The sequence below is a fragment of the Podarcis pityusensis genome (genome assembly GCF_964106645.2).
Source record: "Podarcis pityusensis genome assembly, chromosome: 9".
NCBI lineage: Eukaryota > Metazoa > Chordata > Lepidosauria > Squamata > Lacertidae > Podarcis > Podarcis pityusensis.
In genome coordinates this window covers 76,988,399-77,006,237 of record NC_138034.1, presented here as the reverse complement: position 1 = coordinate 77,006,237, position 17,839 = coordinate 76,988,399, and the positions used below count along the sequence as shown (strand labels likewise).

The 17,839-nt window shown below is 46.2% G+C and overlaps 1 protein-coding gene across 1 annotated transcript in view; it reads left to right on the top strand.

The window, feature by feature from the left end:
- Positions 1–4,644, top strand: part of LOC308485361 (exocyst complex component 6B-like) — an 81,225-nt gene extending 76,581 nt beyond the window's left edge. Inside the window, exon 7 of the mRNA XM_081021188.1 lies at positions 4,522–4,644. Within this exon, the coding sequence (XP_080877314.1) occupies positions 4,522–4,629 (108 nt within the window). The 3' untranslated portion in view covers positions 4,630–4,644. The remainder of the gene's footprint in view (positions 1–4,521) is intronic.
- Positions 4,645–17,839: the final 13,195 nt, after the last annotated feature.

Sequence of the window (17,839 nt, the reverse complement as noted above, 5' to 3'; positions counted from 1 at the left end):
TTCTGCAACAAGTCAGATGTCGAGGATTTTAGCGTTCAATCCCGATGAAGTTGTGCAGACCCCAGGAAGGCGGCAGAGGAGGAAGGGGCCAACAGATCTTTGCGAGGTCGGGAGTGGGGGTCACACACAGGCTTCTGTGGTTAAGAAGCATCTCTTTCTCTTTCCTGTTTTTTGAAAGCAATGGATTGTGAGTTTGTTTTGCTTGTCTTCTGCCCTGTGGCTGAAGGGCTACAGCAGAAGGAGCCGGCTCTACAGCATGGCCTTGGGCAAAGCTCCCTCTGGCTTGTGTCAGGCCCATTTTCCGTTCCCCTCCAAGAGAAGTGCTAAGCCTCTCTAAAGCTGTAGATAAACACAACACAAATGCAAATGCTACTAGCACATTTCCCCCCTTCGACCAGCTTCTTGCATGCAAGAAGGCATATGTGATAGCTCATGTGGAGTCTATCATGTCATTGCAGAGCCTTCCACGGTGGGTGGGTGGAAGGGTCAGTGAGAGTCCCTGTCTCTTCCACAGGACAGGCTTCTGGGAGCCAGCAGCCATTGGAGAAGAAAGCCACATCACTTCCTGAAACTTTAGGGGCTCCTAAACTGTTGATGCCACCGGGGAGAGCTGAGTGCCGGGTGGGGACCAAAGGTGGACAAACTTCCCCAGAAGGAGCAAGATGTGTCCCCCACCAAAGGTACTACCCCTTCCCTAACACCCCATACACAGAGTAGACCCATTGAAATTAATGAACCTAAGTTAGCCACACCTGCTAACTTCAGTGGGTCTACTCTGTGTAGGGCTGGCATTGGCTACAACCTCATGTTTCCAGCAAGTATTGGCCTTGCCTTTTCCTGTAACATTTCAAGGCTTTTGTTTGTCTGAAAACACCCAGTTAAATGTGCATTGGGGGGGGGGGCAGCTGTTGGCTGTGCTTGGTCTGCAGTGGAAATGCCCATCTTGCAAAACGTTCCTGAGATGGAGGCTGGGAGACCTTGGATTGTGATGTCATGCAACAGATTTTGCTAGGCAGTCTTACCTAACGCTTTCCTTTCTCATTTCTTTCTCTGATCCCTTCTTAATGATAAGGAATGTATATTTTGGGGTTTGTGTCATGGTTCTAATTCCATCTCCAGGATAAAATTGGCAGTGGAAACTGTTATTTAGTTGTTGCATGGGGGCTGGCATGGTAAGAAAGGGGGCTGCTGGGGAATCGGAAAGGGTTTAGTGAAACTTTGAAGGGTGACCAAAATTCAGAGAGAGTTTCTTTTGAAGACGTGGAAAATTATAGCTCCGGCATAAACCACCACGAAACCCATTGGAAGCGATTCCTTATCGAGAAGGGTGAGCAAATGTGAGCTGTGGGTCAGGCAGTTGTGTCTGGCGAGGGCACTACCTGGACAGCAGTACCGACTCCGATGGCCCTGCCACCCGTCCACGTGGTCCTATGAATGGCCTTCCGGGTCTCCAGATTGCGGAGGTAGCAGAGGCTGCTGCTTGTTTGGCTCCTGCTTCGGCTTGGGGAGAAATCCTCGTTCCAGATGTTGCGCTGAGCGGTGACTGTGTGAAGCTAGGAGTGTTCCTTGAACTGGATATCTGGCTGGGACAATAATTGGGGTGGCGGGGCAGGGAGGGAAATAAAAGCTGATCTTCATTTGTGAGCTGCCTGAGGAGGCACTTTGTATACAGACAATTATGTAAAAGAGTTGATTGAAGCTTTGAACTCACAATCACTGCAGTCGTGTTTCTGGAAACTATTCTGCTTTGTGATTGCAGGTATGGAGGGACTTAGGACGCTAATAAATTAAGATGGAATCTGCCCATCCGTAAAAGTTGAAAGAAGTGTAGTGTAAGCCTGTCCCTGGCGAGTCAGTTCTTCTTACTAGTTCTCTGGAGACCTGCAAGACGGGCCCACAGATTTCTGCCACGGCTGCTGCCTTCTGCCTGTCCGTGACAGCTGAAGCGTTTTCGGTGCATTGCTGCAGTTACTGTGGCATCCTTTAGCCTTGCATGCCAGCTGGGTTGCAAGCCAGGGTACTCAGCGATGGATGTGAGGACGGCTGCTGATGCAATTTAGCTTAAACCGAGCAGAGCATTGGGCAGAGTTCCTTGTGACATTTGGCGAGTGGTTGCGCTAACTGTGGAAAGGATGTTTGGGTGCTCACCAGGGGCTCCTTGTAGAATCGGAGGGAGGACTTGAGTGTGTTGGCACCCTTCGGCTTTTTCATCTGTGACTGTGATGTCTTCCGCCCCTCCATCAAATTTGCAGGTGACTTTGACAGAATGAAAAAGTCACTTGAAACTAATGAAAGGAAACCCAAATGCAACGTTCTGCATTGAGTTCAGAGTCAGGAGGAGTTTTTCAGAGGGCAGCATGTTATTCAGTGTAATAAAGTACTGCAGACTGTGAAGATAACCTCTGCAAGCTGGGTGTCCAGGCAAGAGAATGGTAGATGAGGTTCAGCTTTGCACGCTGGGACAAAAAGCAATGTGTCCTAATCCTGTTTATAGCATAAGAACAGAAGAGGCTGCTGGATTAGGGCGATGGCCAACCGGGAAGCTGGCAAGCAGGATCCAACCAAAAGAGCAGCCCTCTCCCCTCTTGTGGTTTCCAGAAGCATTTATGCCTCCAGCCATGGAGTAGCCACAGATAGCCTCATCTGCCGTGAATTCATATAAACCTTTGGTAGCAACCACTGTTCATCTCTGTGCTTCCATCTGTCCTGCATCTCCCAACATTCAGCTGCCTTGGATGACCATGAAGTCCGGCGTTATGTGAAGGAGAAAAACTTTACCTACTTCCTCCTGGCCTGGCATAGTTTTATAAACTTTTCTCCTGTCTCCTCTCGCCGGCTTGTTCTTTAAACTAAAAAGCCCCAAATGCTGATCTGTTTCTTTCGCTGCAGCAAGGTAGCCCAGTGCCAAGAATGGGAAGGGAATTTAAAAACAAAAGTCAACAAATAATGTAGACATTTTTTTTATTTAGCAGGAAAAAAAGAAAGAAAGATGGAGAGAATGAATTGTCTCTGTAAAGTTGTGTAGAATTCAGGTTGTTTGGCTCTAAAGGGGACCTAGTGAAGATGGTGCAGAAAAGGGGCAACGGAAGTTATTCTGGGGTTGGTGCGACTTCCTGATGAAGAAAAGGCTTAAGGAATTAGGGTCTTCCAAGCTAGTTCAAACAAACAGTGGGAGAACATCATGGGGATTATTTGTAGACCACCTGTCAATGCCAGACTACAAAATACATGCACAGGGCATCCTATATGAGGAGCACATGTCTGTGAGAAATCTCTTTTTGGTGTAAAATTTGAGCAGTCTGCAAGAACGGACCAGTCCTCTGCTTGGAATGCGCCACAGACGGAAGCAGTATCTCTGTCAAAATGCCCCCGTTCCTGTCTTTGGCGACGTCAAGGCTGCCTGTGTTTGCAGGTCGTGCCCTGGCCTGGCCCTGCAAGAGAAACCTGTGCATTGACTGCAGTATTCATTTGGCAGCATTTGACAGAGACGATGGGTGGAATTTATTTATTTGGAGGAGTCCATGGGATGATGTTCCAGCGCAAGTGAGGCAGTAAGGAATTCCAGGATTGTGTTTCTGGCTCTGATGAAACTTGTTGTGTGGTCTTGAGATTATCGCAGAGGGGTGCTTATTCTTTGCTTTGGCCATGCGCAGAACGCAAGCCCAGCCACCGGGCCAGGTAAGCCACACCGTAAATATTCCGAGAGCCATTTTAAAGCTGATCTGCGTCAAGTGCGCCCGGGACTCAGACCCGCTTGTTTGCATTAGAGATGCAGTTGTTCATGGCGAGGGGGGGGGGAGATGTTCCAGATCCAATAATGGATTTTTCTTGAATGGCGGCCATTGCTGTGGTATTTTCCCATGGCAATTTCAGTTTTCTTCTGGATACAATGAAGCATGTTTGAATTTTGATGACACTAGAACATTCCAATGTTATTAAAACGTGCTGTGCTTGAAAGAAAATGAACTAAGGCCTGACTCGTTTGAGCAGGACTCTTGATTCAAAGGCAGGAGAAAACTGAATTCACTCGACTTTGGTGGCTGCAGAAGTTTCCCCAGGGATGCTTTTGGACCACATTTGTCCCCTTTCATTGTTCTCATGTTTATCTTCTGCTCTTCCTTTCATTTAATAAAAGGCTTGTGTTAGGAAGTCTTTGACTTCAATGGACAACAATCACAAAGAAGATGCAGCTTTTCGTACAAGGCAATATTCTTTCAGCCAGTTTAGTTTTTAGAAATCTTTGCTTTCCTCTATGCCTGGGCTGTAAACTTAAGAAATGCAAGTGGACACAAGAGTGGTATCCATTTATTTATTTATTAGAACAAATGGTAAACCAGCTTTCATCCAAAAATGGATTCCAGGGTGGTCTGCAATTATTATTATTTTTTAATCAACAGAAGTAATTTTACCGAGATCAAGCAAGGAGCCTGAATAGTTAAAGGAGCTGTTTCGTTTCAGTGGGGTTCTCCTGATTCGTCAGTTGCTGTATCCTTCTCAAGTGCTCTTACCTTATGACTGCAGGTTAATTTGGCACAGTCCTTAAATGTGCTGCGGACTAAAAGATTTGACCCGGTCCTTGATGAAACACCCGGATTTCCACCCGTGGCTGGTCGAAAGACAAGGTTTTAGGCTTGGAACCTTTGTTACGTTGCTTGTGGAAGGCAAGCTGTCCTCCTGTTCAGGTTTCTCTCCATGGTTCCCATCTGCCCACCTTGCTTTAATGAACATGCATGCGGGATTTACATCCTCGTGTTTTCTGGCTGGTGGCTTCAGAGAACCAGGCAAGGAACTCAAAGTTGTGGTTTTACCAGGCCACACATTGACTTCAGGTACATTCTTACGGTGATGGTGTCTTTCTGCGAATTGTTCAGAACATAAGTGGGTCGCAGACAGGGCAAAAGTAAAATTTCTAGATGTGCTAGATGACTGTGCTCTAGAACAGTTGGCCATGAAACCGCCTGGAAGGGCCGGGGTGACCCTGGTGCAAGATGTCAGTGTGTGCAGTGTACCTCCTCTGGTGTCCACATGGAGCCTTTCCTTCACCCGTCCGTCTGCAGTTGGTGTTCGGTCTTCAGAGGGCGGTTGGGCTCCAAGGTACCCCCTTGCCCACTGGGTGACCTTTGGATCTGGGAGGAAATGATCATCTCCGAAAATGTCAGGATGAGCTTTTTCTCCCATCTGCAAATAGTTAATTACGAGTTCACACAATGTATTGTCAGAGGGCATCTGGATTTGGTTTCATCCTAAACAGAAGTAAATGTTGAGAACATATTTTTCTACATCCAATTTCACTTGTTGTGGATATTTGGCATACTTTGCAACCCACATCTTTGGGCTTTCGATTAGGGTTCCTGGTCAGAGAGCCCGGTGCCCACACTGGGACTTTTTCAGAAAGAAAAGTGCCCTGAAGGTTGCATAGTAGAGACTTTTCATTGTGCAAGACATAAAAGAACTCTGTTTTTTTCCAAATTGTAACCATATTTTTCATTAAAATCGGTCGGAGCCCCAATAAACAATTGACGGTGAAGATTTTTCCAAATGCTTTTGCCACAGTGGTGTGTGTGTGTGTGTGTGTGTGTGTGTGTGTATTTACATGGTTTGAAGGAGGAAAAAAAATCAGAATACACATCTTGGCTTATTTTTTTTTGAAAAAAACACACACCCTGATCTAGTAAATCAGAAAAATGTACATGCATTTAGCTCTTTATTACAATATAATTAAAACCTACTGTGTGTATGAGGGCAAGAGTATCTTTGCAGGGGTGTCTGAATTCTTCTGCAATGCAATTTATCATGAGCGCTTCTGTTTTTTATTTGTTTCAGTCCCCTGTTGGGAAGGCAGCGCAAGGGGAGAGGCCAGTGTGGTGGGTACACATTTCAACTTGTGTGTGCTCTTTCTATGCATGCTTGCGCCCCAATTCAGAGCGCATGCGTGGGGAATGTGGGGCACATATTCTCATGCCGTAGTTGAGGGCACGACTTGTCTTAGGTGCCCAAATGCACTGAGAGAGGACTTTGGCTTCTGGAGCAAGCCTCTTTCTTGCAGGGAACTCAAAAAGGCTGTAGCTCTGTGGCTTGAGCATCCTGGGACAGCCTTGGAGACTGCTGCCTTACCTCTCCCGCCTGCTAGTCTAGCCCGTAGCCAACCTTTAAAAATGTGTGTGTTTGTTTTGAGAAGGACAAAATGGACTGTTCCAAAGGTACCCAGCTGCTTCTGCCAGAAGTCTCCAGTGCGCACATGCACACACGCACACGCACATGACTTGCTCTTGGTAAAGGTGCCCCTAGCCTTGTCCTGTATCGTCTTTGTGCGGAGGGACAATTATTCCCTCTTGTGTTCTGGTCTTTGCTATTGATTTGTAGTGACCTCCCTGTAACTTCCATGTGAGCGGAAAGGTGGATTTTATAAAACAAAATATAATAATGTGTTGGCCAGTTGGAGCTGAAAGTGTAATGTGCTCTCCTCTTTTTGAAGAACTGAACCCCTTTAATTTGAGGGGGGAGTGGGGAAAAGTGCTGTCCAGTCCTCCCAATGCCCTTTGAGTTCCGGCATAGAGACAGCCAGTTGACTGGCAAGTGACTCCAATAAAATATTTCCCTCCACAGCTTGCAGTTGGTCCTCCATTTGGGCTCCCACTCCAAAAAAAAACACCATTGAGCAGGATGATGCCATTCCTGTTCACTGAGCTTTTCTGAGCAACATAGAAACATAAGAAGAGCTCTTCTGGATCAGGCCAATGGCCCATTTAGTCCAGCATCCTGCTCTCCCAGTGGCCAACCAGTCTCTTGCATGAAACCCACCAGCAGAATACAAGCACAAGGGCCCTCCCTGTTGGAAAACGCCCTGGGGGTGAGCCTGCAAGCCTCCAGAGTGCTGAGTGTCCTCCAATATGCGCAGCTCTGGAAAAGGCATTTCCCTTCTTCTCCAGGGTGCTCCAGCGACATGAACCAACTGGTATATGCACACTAATCTTCTGGCAAAACACAGCAAGAAGAGCGAGACATCGTAGATCTAACCTACTATTTATTTATTTATTTATTTAAATGATATTTATTAAAGTTTCACAAAGAAAAAATCACATCAACAAAAAAGAAAAATTCAAGAATATAAAGAAAAGTACACAAACAAAATACAAAAAGAAAAAAGAAAAAACAGTTAAAAAACAATTCCTTCTTTTCATCACTACTTTTACATTTACTTCTTTCCCGGACCTCCTCATACCTCCCTCTTTTGTATTCCAATTCAGTTTGTTAGTCCAGCAATTCCTTTCCCTCCTTTTTAATCCCAGTCCTTAATCTTAATATAATATAACATTAAATTTTTACCTATTAAAAACCAATTTTCCATTCTTTTAACCTTTTTAATCCTAATCCTTAATCTTAATCTATTTATAACTTTAAAGCCTATACAGCTAGAAGCCACTTAATTTCAATCCAAAATCACTCTAACATTCATTAATTTTGCAATATTTCTGTAAATAATCTTTAAATTTCTTCCAATCTTCTTCCACCGACACTTCTCCCTGGTCACGGATTCTGCCACTCATTTCCGCCAATTCCATGTAGTCCATCATTTTCATCTGCCATTCCTCCAGTGTGGGTAGCTCTTGTGTCTTCCAATACTTTGCGATGAGTATTCTTGCTGCTGTTGTAGCATACATGAAGAAAGTTCTTTCCTTTTTTAACACCGGTTGGCCGACTATGCCCAGCAGGAAGGCCTCTGGTTTCTTCAAGAAGGTATATTTAAATACCTTTTTTAGTTCATTATAAATCATCTCCCAGAAAGCCTTAATCTTTGGGCACGTCCAAGGATTATTTACACACTATGTACAGACAAAGGCATAATGGTGTCCGTTCTCTCCAACTTTGAGAGAACAGAATGAGAAAAAGTGAAAGTACATTATGGCAGAAGAAATAAGACTGTCTTCCGTTTCTCACGCTCTTCTCAGACAGGCATGTGATTACAACAATCTCATCTGTAGCATTGGAGGCATGAAATACTAACACTCCTCGTGGTGTCCAGCAACTGGTCTTCAGAAGCATTGCTGTCTCTAGCTGTGGAAGCAGAGCAGAGCCATCTGGCTAGTAGCTACCAAAAGCCCTCTCCTCTTCCATGACTTTCTCTAATCCTCTTCTAAAGACCTCCAGGTTGGTGGCCATCCTTGCCTCCTAGATTAACTAGGACTTCCTTTGAAGAAGAACTTCCTTTGGCCTGTCCTGAACCTTCTGACATTCAGCTTCCTTGGACGTTCACAGCTGCTGGTGTTGTGAGAGAGGGAGGAAACCTTTTCTCTCTCTCCACTTTCTCCATGCCATGTGAGGAGCTGCTGCTTTTCTTCCGAGTTGCCTAGTCAACATTTGCAGAACCAGCCTCTGCCTACATGGGTCATTTGATAGCTTCCCAGGCGCTACTCATGGAAAAGTGACCCCTCCCCAGAGCTAGGGAACATTCAAGGGGGCCTCTCTGTTGAATGGACATTATGCGCCATATGGGAGGTGGGTGGCACAAGGTGTCAAGCCCAAGCTCTGTTGTCTTGAAGAGAAAGGACACAGGAAGGTCACTTCATTGATCCAGCCAGCTCTGTATTGTCTATACTTGCTGATATCGGCTCTCCAGGCAGTGCTCCCCTGCCAAGCAGATGCTCTATCAGTGAGCAACAATGGCCCTTCCCAAGCGGGAGATGTGCAAGCGCATGGAAAGGGCATGCGCAGAAAACCTTTGTGCCAGATGGCGCACCTGCCGGGCTTGACAAGTATGCCTCATGGAAATAATTCCCGGCACGACTTGGAGGAAAATGAATGGGAACGGGAAGAGGTCACAGTCGTTCAAGAGCAGATTGTTAGCAGCCCCAGGACTCTAAACGAAGAGCATGTGGAAGAAAGGAGAACATTTTGACCACATTGTTTTGTTTTGACTCCCATCCCACGGCTGACATGGACAGTATTCTTCCGCCCGTGCCATTTTCAGATGAATATGTTTCCATCCTTACGCAACAGCCAATGTTTTCCCCTTTCATAAAGATCCCATATGTGGGCCAGATTATCTCACGAAGAGGGATGTTTTCCTGGAATGCCATGGAGGGCAGAGGCGTTGAGCCTGGTGTGGCTTGTAAGCCTCGGCAAACGGAATGTTCTGGGGTGAACCAGAGGCCTTGTTTTTCTGGAAGAAGATGGAGATTGCTATGGAAGCTTCTCCCGTCTGCCATGCTGGCCGAGAATGCTTGAGAACCATCTTTGAGGGGCCGGGGGAACCCTTGTTCTTGAGAAAATAAATATAGAAGAGGTGATGTTTTTCTCTGATATGCTTCCACAAGCTCCTCTTAAGTCCACCCAGGCTAAATATGGTGCTTCAACAGGTTGTCTTGCTCCTTGAGAGAGACAGAGAATGATGGGAGAACTAGTTCTCAGCAATCCACATTCTTTCAAGCAGGCAGTGGGTTCAAGATGGGTGTGTGAGCACATGTGCCTGGAAATAAAAATTATTTATTATATTTATCTCACTGTCTGACATTATACAAACCTAGGACATTAAATAGGCCATTGTTTGAAAATGGCTCAGCATATGGGTTGAGGACCAGGCTAAGCAAAGGAAGGAGAAATGAGAGAGGGAAGGAGGGAGAGGAAAGGAAAGTTCAGGAGATAGGTAGATAGATAGATAGATAGATAGATAGATAGATAGATAGATGGATGACAGATAGATAGATAGATAGGTATCGTATCGTAACCTCCAGGTTACGGAATCTTTGGGTTATGGCGGTGGCAAACCCGGAAGTGTATACTTCTGGATTTCGCCGCTCACCCATGCGCAGAAGCGGTGCCTCTAGTTACGGATTTTTCAGGGTGTGCATGGCAGCCCAAAATGAATTAAATCCATAGCCAGAGTTACCACTGTATAGGACAGCTAAACAAAAAATCAAGATTTTGGGAAGAGATTTGTATATAGAATTTTTGGTGGCTTTGTGGCTGTGCTCCGGAAGAGAAGGTAAAGCCCTGTGTAGGCATTGCTATGAGTGAGGCTATAAAGCTGGAGACCTCTAGCTGGCTCCACCATGTCGTTACTTCTGCAGGCAAGAACCACAGCTCCCTCAGCGCCTGCTGGGAGGCTGCACGTATGTGTCAAATAATACAATGTCATGCAAGCGATGAGCATGAACTGCCGCCTACCATATTTATGTGGACACCATGTGCACCCGCTAACGTGTGTGTTGGATGGTGCCTTCAGTGTGCCAGGCATTCTGGGTTACGGCCACTGCTGCAAACTCTGCGCCAAGGTGAAAAGTTTCGCTTCTCCCCATGAGGTCCAGCTTGAGAAGTGACAAGCAGCAGGTATTTGTTCTGGCTACGGGTGAAGCTTTCCCCTCCTGTGCCTCTTCTTAGGCGCCCAGCGTAGTTGAGTTCAGCACCTGCCTTTGAGACGCACACCTGGCCGCCATTTGTGCCATTCACTGGAGGGAATCCAGAAAGGCAAGAGCCGCCAGAACACGGGAGGTTTATGGCTCATAAATTAAAATTGGAAAAGCGGAGGGGCTTGACTTGTGGTACTTTCAGAGTTATGCTTTTGTCCTTATTACATCTATAATGTGTAGGTCTCTTTATTTGTTTCCATAAAATTAGCCAGTAAACTTAAATTGAAAAGAGGGAGAAGGAGAGAGAGAAAGAGAATAATAGGAACCAGGCAAAGCCGGCTGAAAACTCCACTTGATGAAATATAGTCCGTGGTGTTGCTCTTCCAATCGTGTTTTATAGCTGAGAGCCACATGTAAGATGGTTATAAAAGTTTTACTAGACAGAAGTAGCAGGGCTAATTTTCAAACGACAGTTTCTGAAGGAGATGTTTGTTTTGGCATTTTGTATGTAGTTAAGAGTTCTGCAGTCTTTAAATGCAAGTTAACACCTGGATGCTTCGAGTTTGAAAGTGAGAGAGGTCAAATGTACCTTTGCTAAGCTCCTTGAAATCCTGGAATGTATTGGTCTGTCAGAGTGGAAACAAGTTCTGCTGGGTAGGGTTTTTTTTTGGGGGGGGGGAGTTCATGAAGCAGTTGGCATTGTAAAGACTTCTTCGAACACGGGATGCCATGTGGCAAACTGGATATTATTTTTTATTTATAATTATTGCATTTCTGGATTGCTTCCTATGAAGCATCTTGAAGTGATTTCGCAATACAGTAAAAAAATAAATAAAACAAGTGCATATATAAAAAACAGCTAAAGCAATGTAACATATAAATATAATTACAAATCCAACACATATACCAAGTGGGGAAGAAGTATCCACTTGGATAGCTTGCTAGAAGAGAAGCCTTGCAGCAAGCAGGGAGCAGACTATGGAGATGGTCCCTGCCTGACATGTGATGGGAAGGGAGATCCTAAGGGGAGGTGCCACCACACTGTAGGCCCAGTTCTGACCTTGTGTGGAATGGACCTTCTGATGAGATGGTATCTGCAGGGTGCGTTTTCCTGCAGTATAGCGTTCGGTTGGGTTTATAAGGGGTGAGAGGTAATACGATGGCAATATTCTGCCCCAGTGAGCAGTTGAGCGGCCACATTTTGCACCAGCTGCAGCTTCCAGGCCAACCTCAAGGGCAGCCCCACATAAAGTGCATTGCAGTAATCCATCTAGGAGGTTACCCGTGCATTGGCGACAGTGGTCAAGCTGTTGTGGTCCAGAAATGGCTGTAGCTGTCTTCCACTGCAGTCATCTGGGCCTCTGGCAACAGAGGTGGATCCAGCAACACTCACAGGCTATGAACCTGCTCCTTTGGAAGAAAAAAGAGGCATGCAAACAACTCTTAAAAGGCCTCTACGCTATATAGGGATGTGTGGAATGGGGTTATTCCCCGTTTGTGGTTTAGGGAATTAGAACCCTGAGCGTCACCTAGCCTGCTTCTGAAAAGGATGCTATTCGTTTGCAGGCCTGGGTGTCCTGTTGGAGGCAGCCACATCCTCTGTTTTCCAAGGAGCCTATGCGTGGTGTTTGCTGCGCAGCATGGGGGAAAGCATATTTGATTGTGGAATGTGGGGCTGATGGCCTGAGTAATGCAGGCTTACCTGGCTTTATACGCGAAACACTGCTGTTTTCTAGTTTCCTTCAGCGTTAGAGGTGATTGTCTCTTGGACTCTTACTCAGTTTGCAGAAAGCCACAGAACTGGGGAGGGTGGAAATTGGCATGTTTGTTGTTTGCATGTTTTCGAGGAGGAAAGTGACTTTAACTTTTCAACCATCCTAGAGAGGAGCAGGGAGGGCTTTTGAAACAGCCCATACTTGATGACCACAAATGAAGTGCTGTTGCTCTTGACAAACAAGATGCCTGGCTTTGAAGGCGATGCGGAATCCGTCTGCACATGTCCTTGACTCTACATGGAGAGGACGGGCACATGTTCGGCAGGAGTCGTGGTGCACAGCAGAAATATATATGGGATTCTCAATATGGGGAATTAGGTAAAGGTAAAGGACCCCTGGGTGGTTAAGTCCAGTCAAAGGCGACTATGGGGTTGCGGCGCTCATCTCGCTTTCAGGCCGAGGGAGCCGGCGTTTGTCCACAGCCAGCTTTCCGGGTCATGTGGCCAACATGACTAAACCGCTTCTGGCGCAATGGAACACCGTGACAGAAACCACAGCACACGGAAACGCCGTTTACCTTCCCGCCACGGGTACCTATTTATCTACTTGCACTGGCGTGCTTTTGAACTGCTAGGTTGGCAGGAGCTGGGACAGAGCAGCTGGAGCTCACCCTGTTGCGGGGATTCTAACCGCTGACCTTCTGATCGGCAAGCCCTAGGCTCTGTGGTTTAGACCACAGCGTCACCCGCATCCCTTATGGTGAGTTAGGGATGTGACATGAGCCAAAGATTCAAATAATCTCATGTGGTTTATCACTGAAATGAGAAAGGTCAATTAATTACATGCCATTTAGACTGGATCAGTGACTGTCAGATTCAATTTAACAACAAAATCTTTCAGTTTAAAGGGTTCCATTCTGTGTAGAAAATGTATCCGGAGGTCTTAAACCTTGATGGGTACTAATGGGTGTTCATGTTTTTACCTGTGGTTGACACAGGCATGGAGATTTCCTTTTCCAGGGCTCTAAGGTAAAGGTAAAGGGACCCCTGACCATTAGGTCCAGTTGTGGCCGACTCTGGGGTTGCGGCGCTCATCTCGCTTTATTGGCCGAGGGAGCCGGCATACAGCTTCTTGGTCATGTGGCCAGCAGGACTAAGCCGCTTCTGGCGAACCAGAGCAGCGCATGGAAACGCCGTTTACCTTCCCGCCAGAGCGGTACCTATTTATCTACTTGCACTTTGACGTGCTTTCGAACTGCTAGGTTGGCAGGAGCAGGGACCGAGCAACGGGAGCTCACCCCGTCGTGGGGATTCGAACCGCCGACCTTCTGACTGGCAAGTCCTAGGCTCTGTGGTTTAACCCACAGTGCCACCCGCGTCCCTCTTTTCCAGGGCTCTAAGGAGGGTGAATTAAGGGCACACCATGGAAAGGAGGAAGGCACCTGTATATTCTGTAACTGTGTGCTTTGCATAGAGAGCGAGAGTCACTTTGGCTGCGTGGGGATAAGGTTTTCCTAAGGATCTTGTCCTGGTTCCCCTTCGCTCCAGCTTTGTTCATCTTCCTAGTTCCTTGGAGTCAATGCACTGAGGCAGCCTTAAAATAGGAGCAAGGAGGAGCTCATTAGTAATATCAGGTCACAAAACAGACCTATTTAAAACTTGAGAAGGACTAAATAGGTAGCAGCAGTATTTTGCAACACTGTCTTCATAATGTTTTGGAAACATAAGCTTTCTGATGATGTCTAACCATATGTTTTATTTTCTCTTTTGTAAAAGAATTTAGAAATGGCAATAAATACCTAAAAACTTAGGAGGAAAGACTGTAAACTGCCTGGAGCCACTTTCAATAAGCGTTGTTAAGCATGCTGTACATGGAAAAGATTCTAATAATAATACTAATGAAGCTAACTTGAAACAAGATGTTCCATGTTAGCTGCTCACAGTTCAGCATAATTAACTATATAAGTTCCCTTTGTCTTTCTGTGGCACCCTATCTACTGAATGGAGAATGTGGAGTGTTTTTAATAATGCCGTCTGGTATGAGACGATTGTGTATGATAGAACTGTACACCCATTCTTGAAATAGGGGAGTGGGGTTTTTGCTTTTGTCTTTTTGCAGAACACTAGATTTTCTCCCATGGGTTTCTCACGGCAGAGAGAAGGGGAAAGAAGCATCTCATAGCCAGGCATAAAAATGTGCCCATGAGCACAATGCTCTCAGCACAGTAATTCACTCAGTCACTCGGTTTAAAATTGGAAACTCCTACGTGCAAAGAAATGACCCCCAATGTTTGCTGGCCAGCTAGTAAGAATGTAAGAAGAGCTTGCAGGATCAGGCCAGTGGCCTTTCCATTTCAGCATCCTCTTCTCATAGTGGCCAAGCAGGATTCGAGCCATCTCCCTTCCTTTGGGCTCTGGAAACTGGCACTCAGAAGCATATCAGATGGTGAGGCAGAGCAATAGCCATCATGGCTTGTAGCTATCAATATGTAGCTATCCCTGGCTCCTGTAAACGAGTTCCACTGTTCAACTTTGGAAGGCATTCGCTCAGGTGGACATGCCAAAGTTTCCAGCCAGTGCAACCATGGAATGGGGTAGAATACTTGCTGGGAAGCTTATAGCAATATGTGGGGAAATGCTATGATATACCAAGCTGGAAAAGGCAGGAAGAATTTGAAGGATGAAAGGGAAGTGGTGACAGGTGGATCTGGGAATTTTTTTCTAGCATGGGATTACCAGGGTAGAACAAAGGAGGCTTTAACAGAATGGGGAGAAGGAAGAGGGGAAGGACAAGCAGCAATGGGCAGGGACGCTTCCGCTGGCTGGTGTCAGGATTCCGTTCTGAAGAACGCAGAAACTAAAAAGGAGAAGGGAGCGTGTATAGAGGAACATTGATCCTTGGTGGGGTGATCTTAGCCTCAGCCTTCTGAAGAGGTGGCAGATGGGATGTCTGGAAAAAGAAGTTTCCCCAGCCTAGAGGACAAATGGGCAGAGCATGGGCAAGGGGCACTTAGAGTTAAGTGCAGATGGGGAGGGTTTGAGGGGTCCGCAGCTCAGTGATAGAAGGGCATGCACTGTCAGTCAGAGATGGGGAACCTGTGGAGACTCTCCAGGTGTTGTTGGACTTCAGCTTCCCTCAGCCCCAGCCGGTGTAGTCAATGGTCAGGGATGATGGGACTTGTAGTCCAGCAATTTGTGGAGGCCCCCAGAGGTTCCCTGTCTCTGCTGCTAATGCATAAGCTCCCAAATGCATAAACTCCTTGAATCTTTGGTCACAGGGGTAGGAAAACTCTTGGGGTCCAAATTCAAAGGACACAATATTGGACCAGATAGACATCACAGCTGCGGAGATTAAGGGTGACTTTTGCAAAAAGAATCTCTGCTTCCTCAAGCCTTTGGAGTTCTTTGAGAGTGTCAACAGACACGTGGACAGGATGATCTGGTAGCCATTATGTACTCAGACTTCCAAATGCATTTGGACAGAGATCCTCACCAAAGGCTCCTGAGTAAACTTAGCAGTCATCATCATCCATCAACAAAATTTATTATTTATAAAAGTGCCTAATACATACTAGACACTGTGCAAAATAAAAAGCAAACCACAAGCTCCTGCCTGCTAACGCTCCGTCTAAAAACACGAGACAAGAGGAGACAGGAGCCGTCCGAGGAAAAGGGGACGTCATGGGATAAGCCGCGGGCTTCTCTTCTTAGTAGCTGCTTAAAACAAAGAGTAGGAAATTCTCATAATGGAGGGATGTAAGAAGATGGGAATCCCATGTTGGTGGCAAGGAAAAATCTAGGTGTACAAAAAGGAGAATTCCTGTGTGCCAAGATCCAGGTTTGGGGCATGAAGTCTTTTCACCTTAAGCATGTTGGTTCTATGAGGCTGGTTATCCCATGCCCCAAGCATTTTCATTGGGGCCTGTGCTTTTTAATTTGTTCATATATGATCTGGAGTTAGGAACGAGCAGGTGACATCAAACTGTGCAGGGGGCAAGAACAAAAAGGGATTGTGAGGAGCTCCTGAAGAATTTTTGCAAACTGGCAGGTGGGCATTAAAATGGCAAATGCAGTCCAGTGTGAGGAATTGCATTGTGAAGGGGGCGCCTTCCCAGGACTGCCCCTCCATCCCGTGGCATGGGTCTTCCACAAGAGTGGAAAAGGATCACCGTGTGCTCTCCTTTCATGTGACTTAAGTAGTGCCTGACACTTAGCAGATCAATTTCCTGGGGAATGTATTCAGCCAACCAAGCAGAATTTCAAATGCTGCCAGTGGCCTGGGCATCCTGGAGACCTTATTGGATTAGGGTGGGGAAGCCCCTGAGAGGGAACCTTGTTATTATTTTGGTCTGGTTCTAAATAGAACCACAGAATTGAATTTGAAACTTTAACCTCTCACCCTCCTGTGAGCAGCTACATAAAAATAGCATACTATGCAGTCAGTCACAATTGCTGGCATACATGATAACAGTGGCAAGAGTTGGGGAGAATGAATAATATTGCGACCTTGACAAAAAAGGTCCACTTTGTTTATGCAGTTCCATCAAAGCTTGCATATTATGCAAGGATTAACGAAGGAGCACTGTGCTTTACTAGAAAAGAAAAGCACATTGAACAGTGAGGGATATTCTTTGCCTGTTTCGCTTATTATAGTCCTGAAATTAACTGCAGCTTTATCTTTAGTGCCGCTGTATTTTTTCTTAATACAGTATTTAAAGAGTGTGCAGCCCCCCCTATTTCTTGGAAGGGTCGCAATATCTGGTGCTGTTGTGGCCAGGTGGGGAGAGACTTCCTCAAGCCCTGCCCATGCCCTCCAGCTTGTCTTATAATGAAATGTACTGTATTTTTCCTTGTATTAGATGAGGTTTTTTTGACTCAGAAACTGTGTCACAAAACTGGGGTCGTCCAGTACACGGATAGTGGCATGGGGGGGGGGAGAGAAGTGCGCCCACCAGTCAGCCGGTTGGCAGGAGCGCAACTCCCCCCAATGCCGCAGTGAGCGGGAAATGATCTTGGGAGTGCGTTGAGGTGGGGAGAGGGAGAAGCTCAACAACTTTGGGCCATCTCCCCTCATTTTCTTAAAATTGAGTCCGCAAAATTTTTTTGGGGGGGGGGGTCTTATACATGGGGGCGTCTTGTAGATGGAAAAATATGGTATCTTTGGATCCATTCCCCCAGCAGACATGAGAGACACCCTCTGCCACACATGAACCCCAAACAATCTAAGCCTCATCTATTTCATCAGGCCATAGCAGAGACAGGACTGCAAGGCAGACACTCCATCAGCTGAGGGACCAGAATCTTCTGGCTCCTTCTCTCTGGGAGCACCTTCCACTCCACCTGGTGATTAGTTCTTTAGCAAAGAACCATCCTTTCCCCTCCTCCTTTCCAAGCCCTTTTTCCTCTTGTGTCATGCCTTTTAGACCATAAGCTTGAGGGCAGAGACTATCCTATTTATATTTATCAACCACTCCAGGAGCCACTTTTCGATGGAAAAACATGATTATAAAATATTTTAAGTACAACAGTATTATGGATTGGGAGCATCAACCCCCCCCCCATTGCTTTCCTTGATTACCAGCTAATAGCCCCTGATAGCCCAGATGCGTGGCTGGATTTTAGTTAAAACTTGAGCCAGGAGCCATGTCAGTGTGCTGAGTTTACACCTTGCCTTCATAATACCCCTCTTATCTGATCTTGGAAGGATTTTATAACTTTCAAATGCGTCTCTGGCAGAGGCCCAACGGCACTGTCGTTTTTTATTAACTTTCTCCTCTCT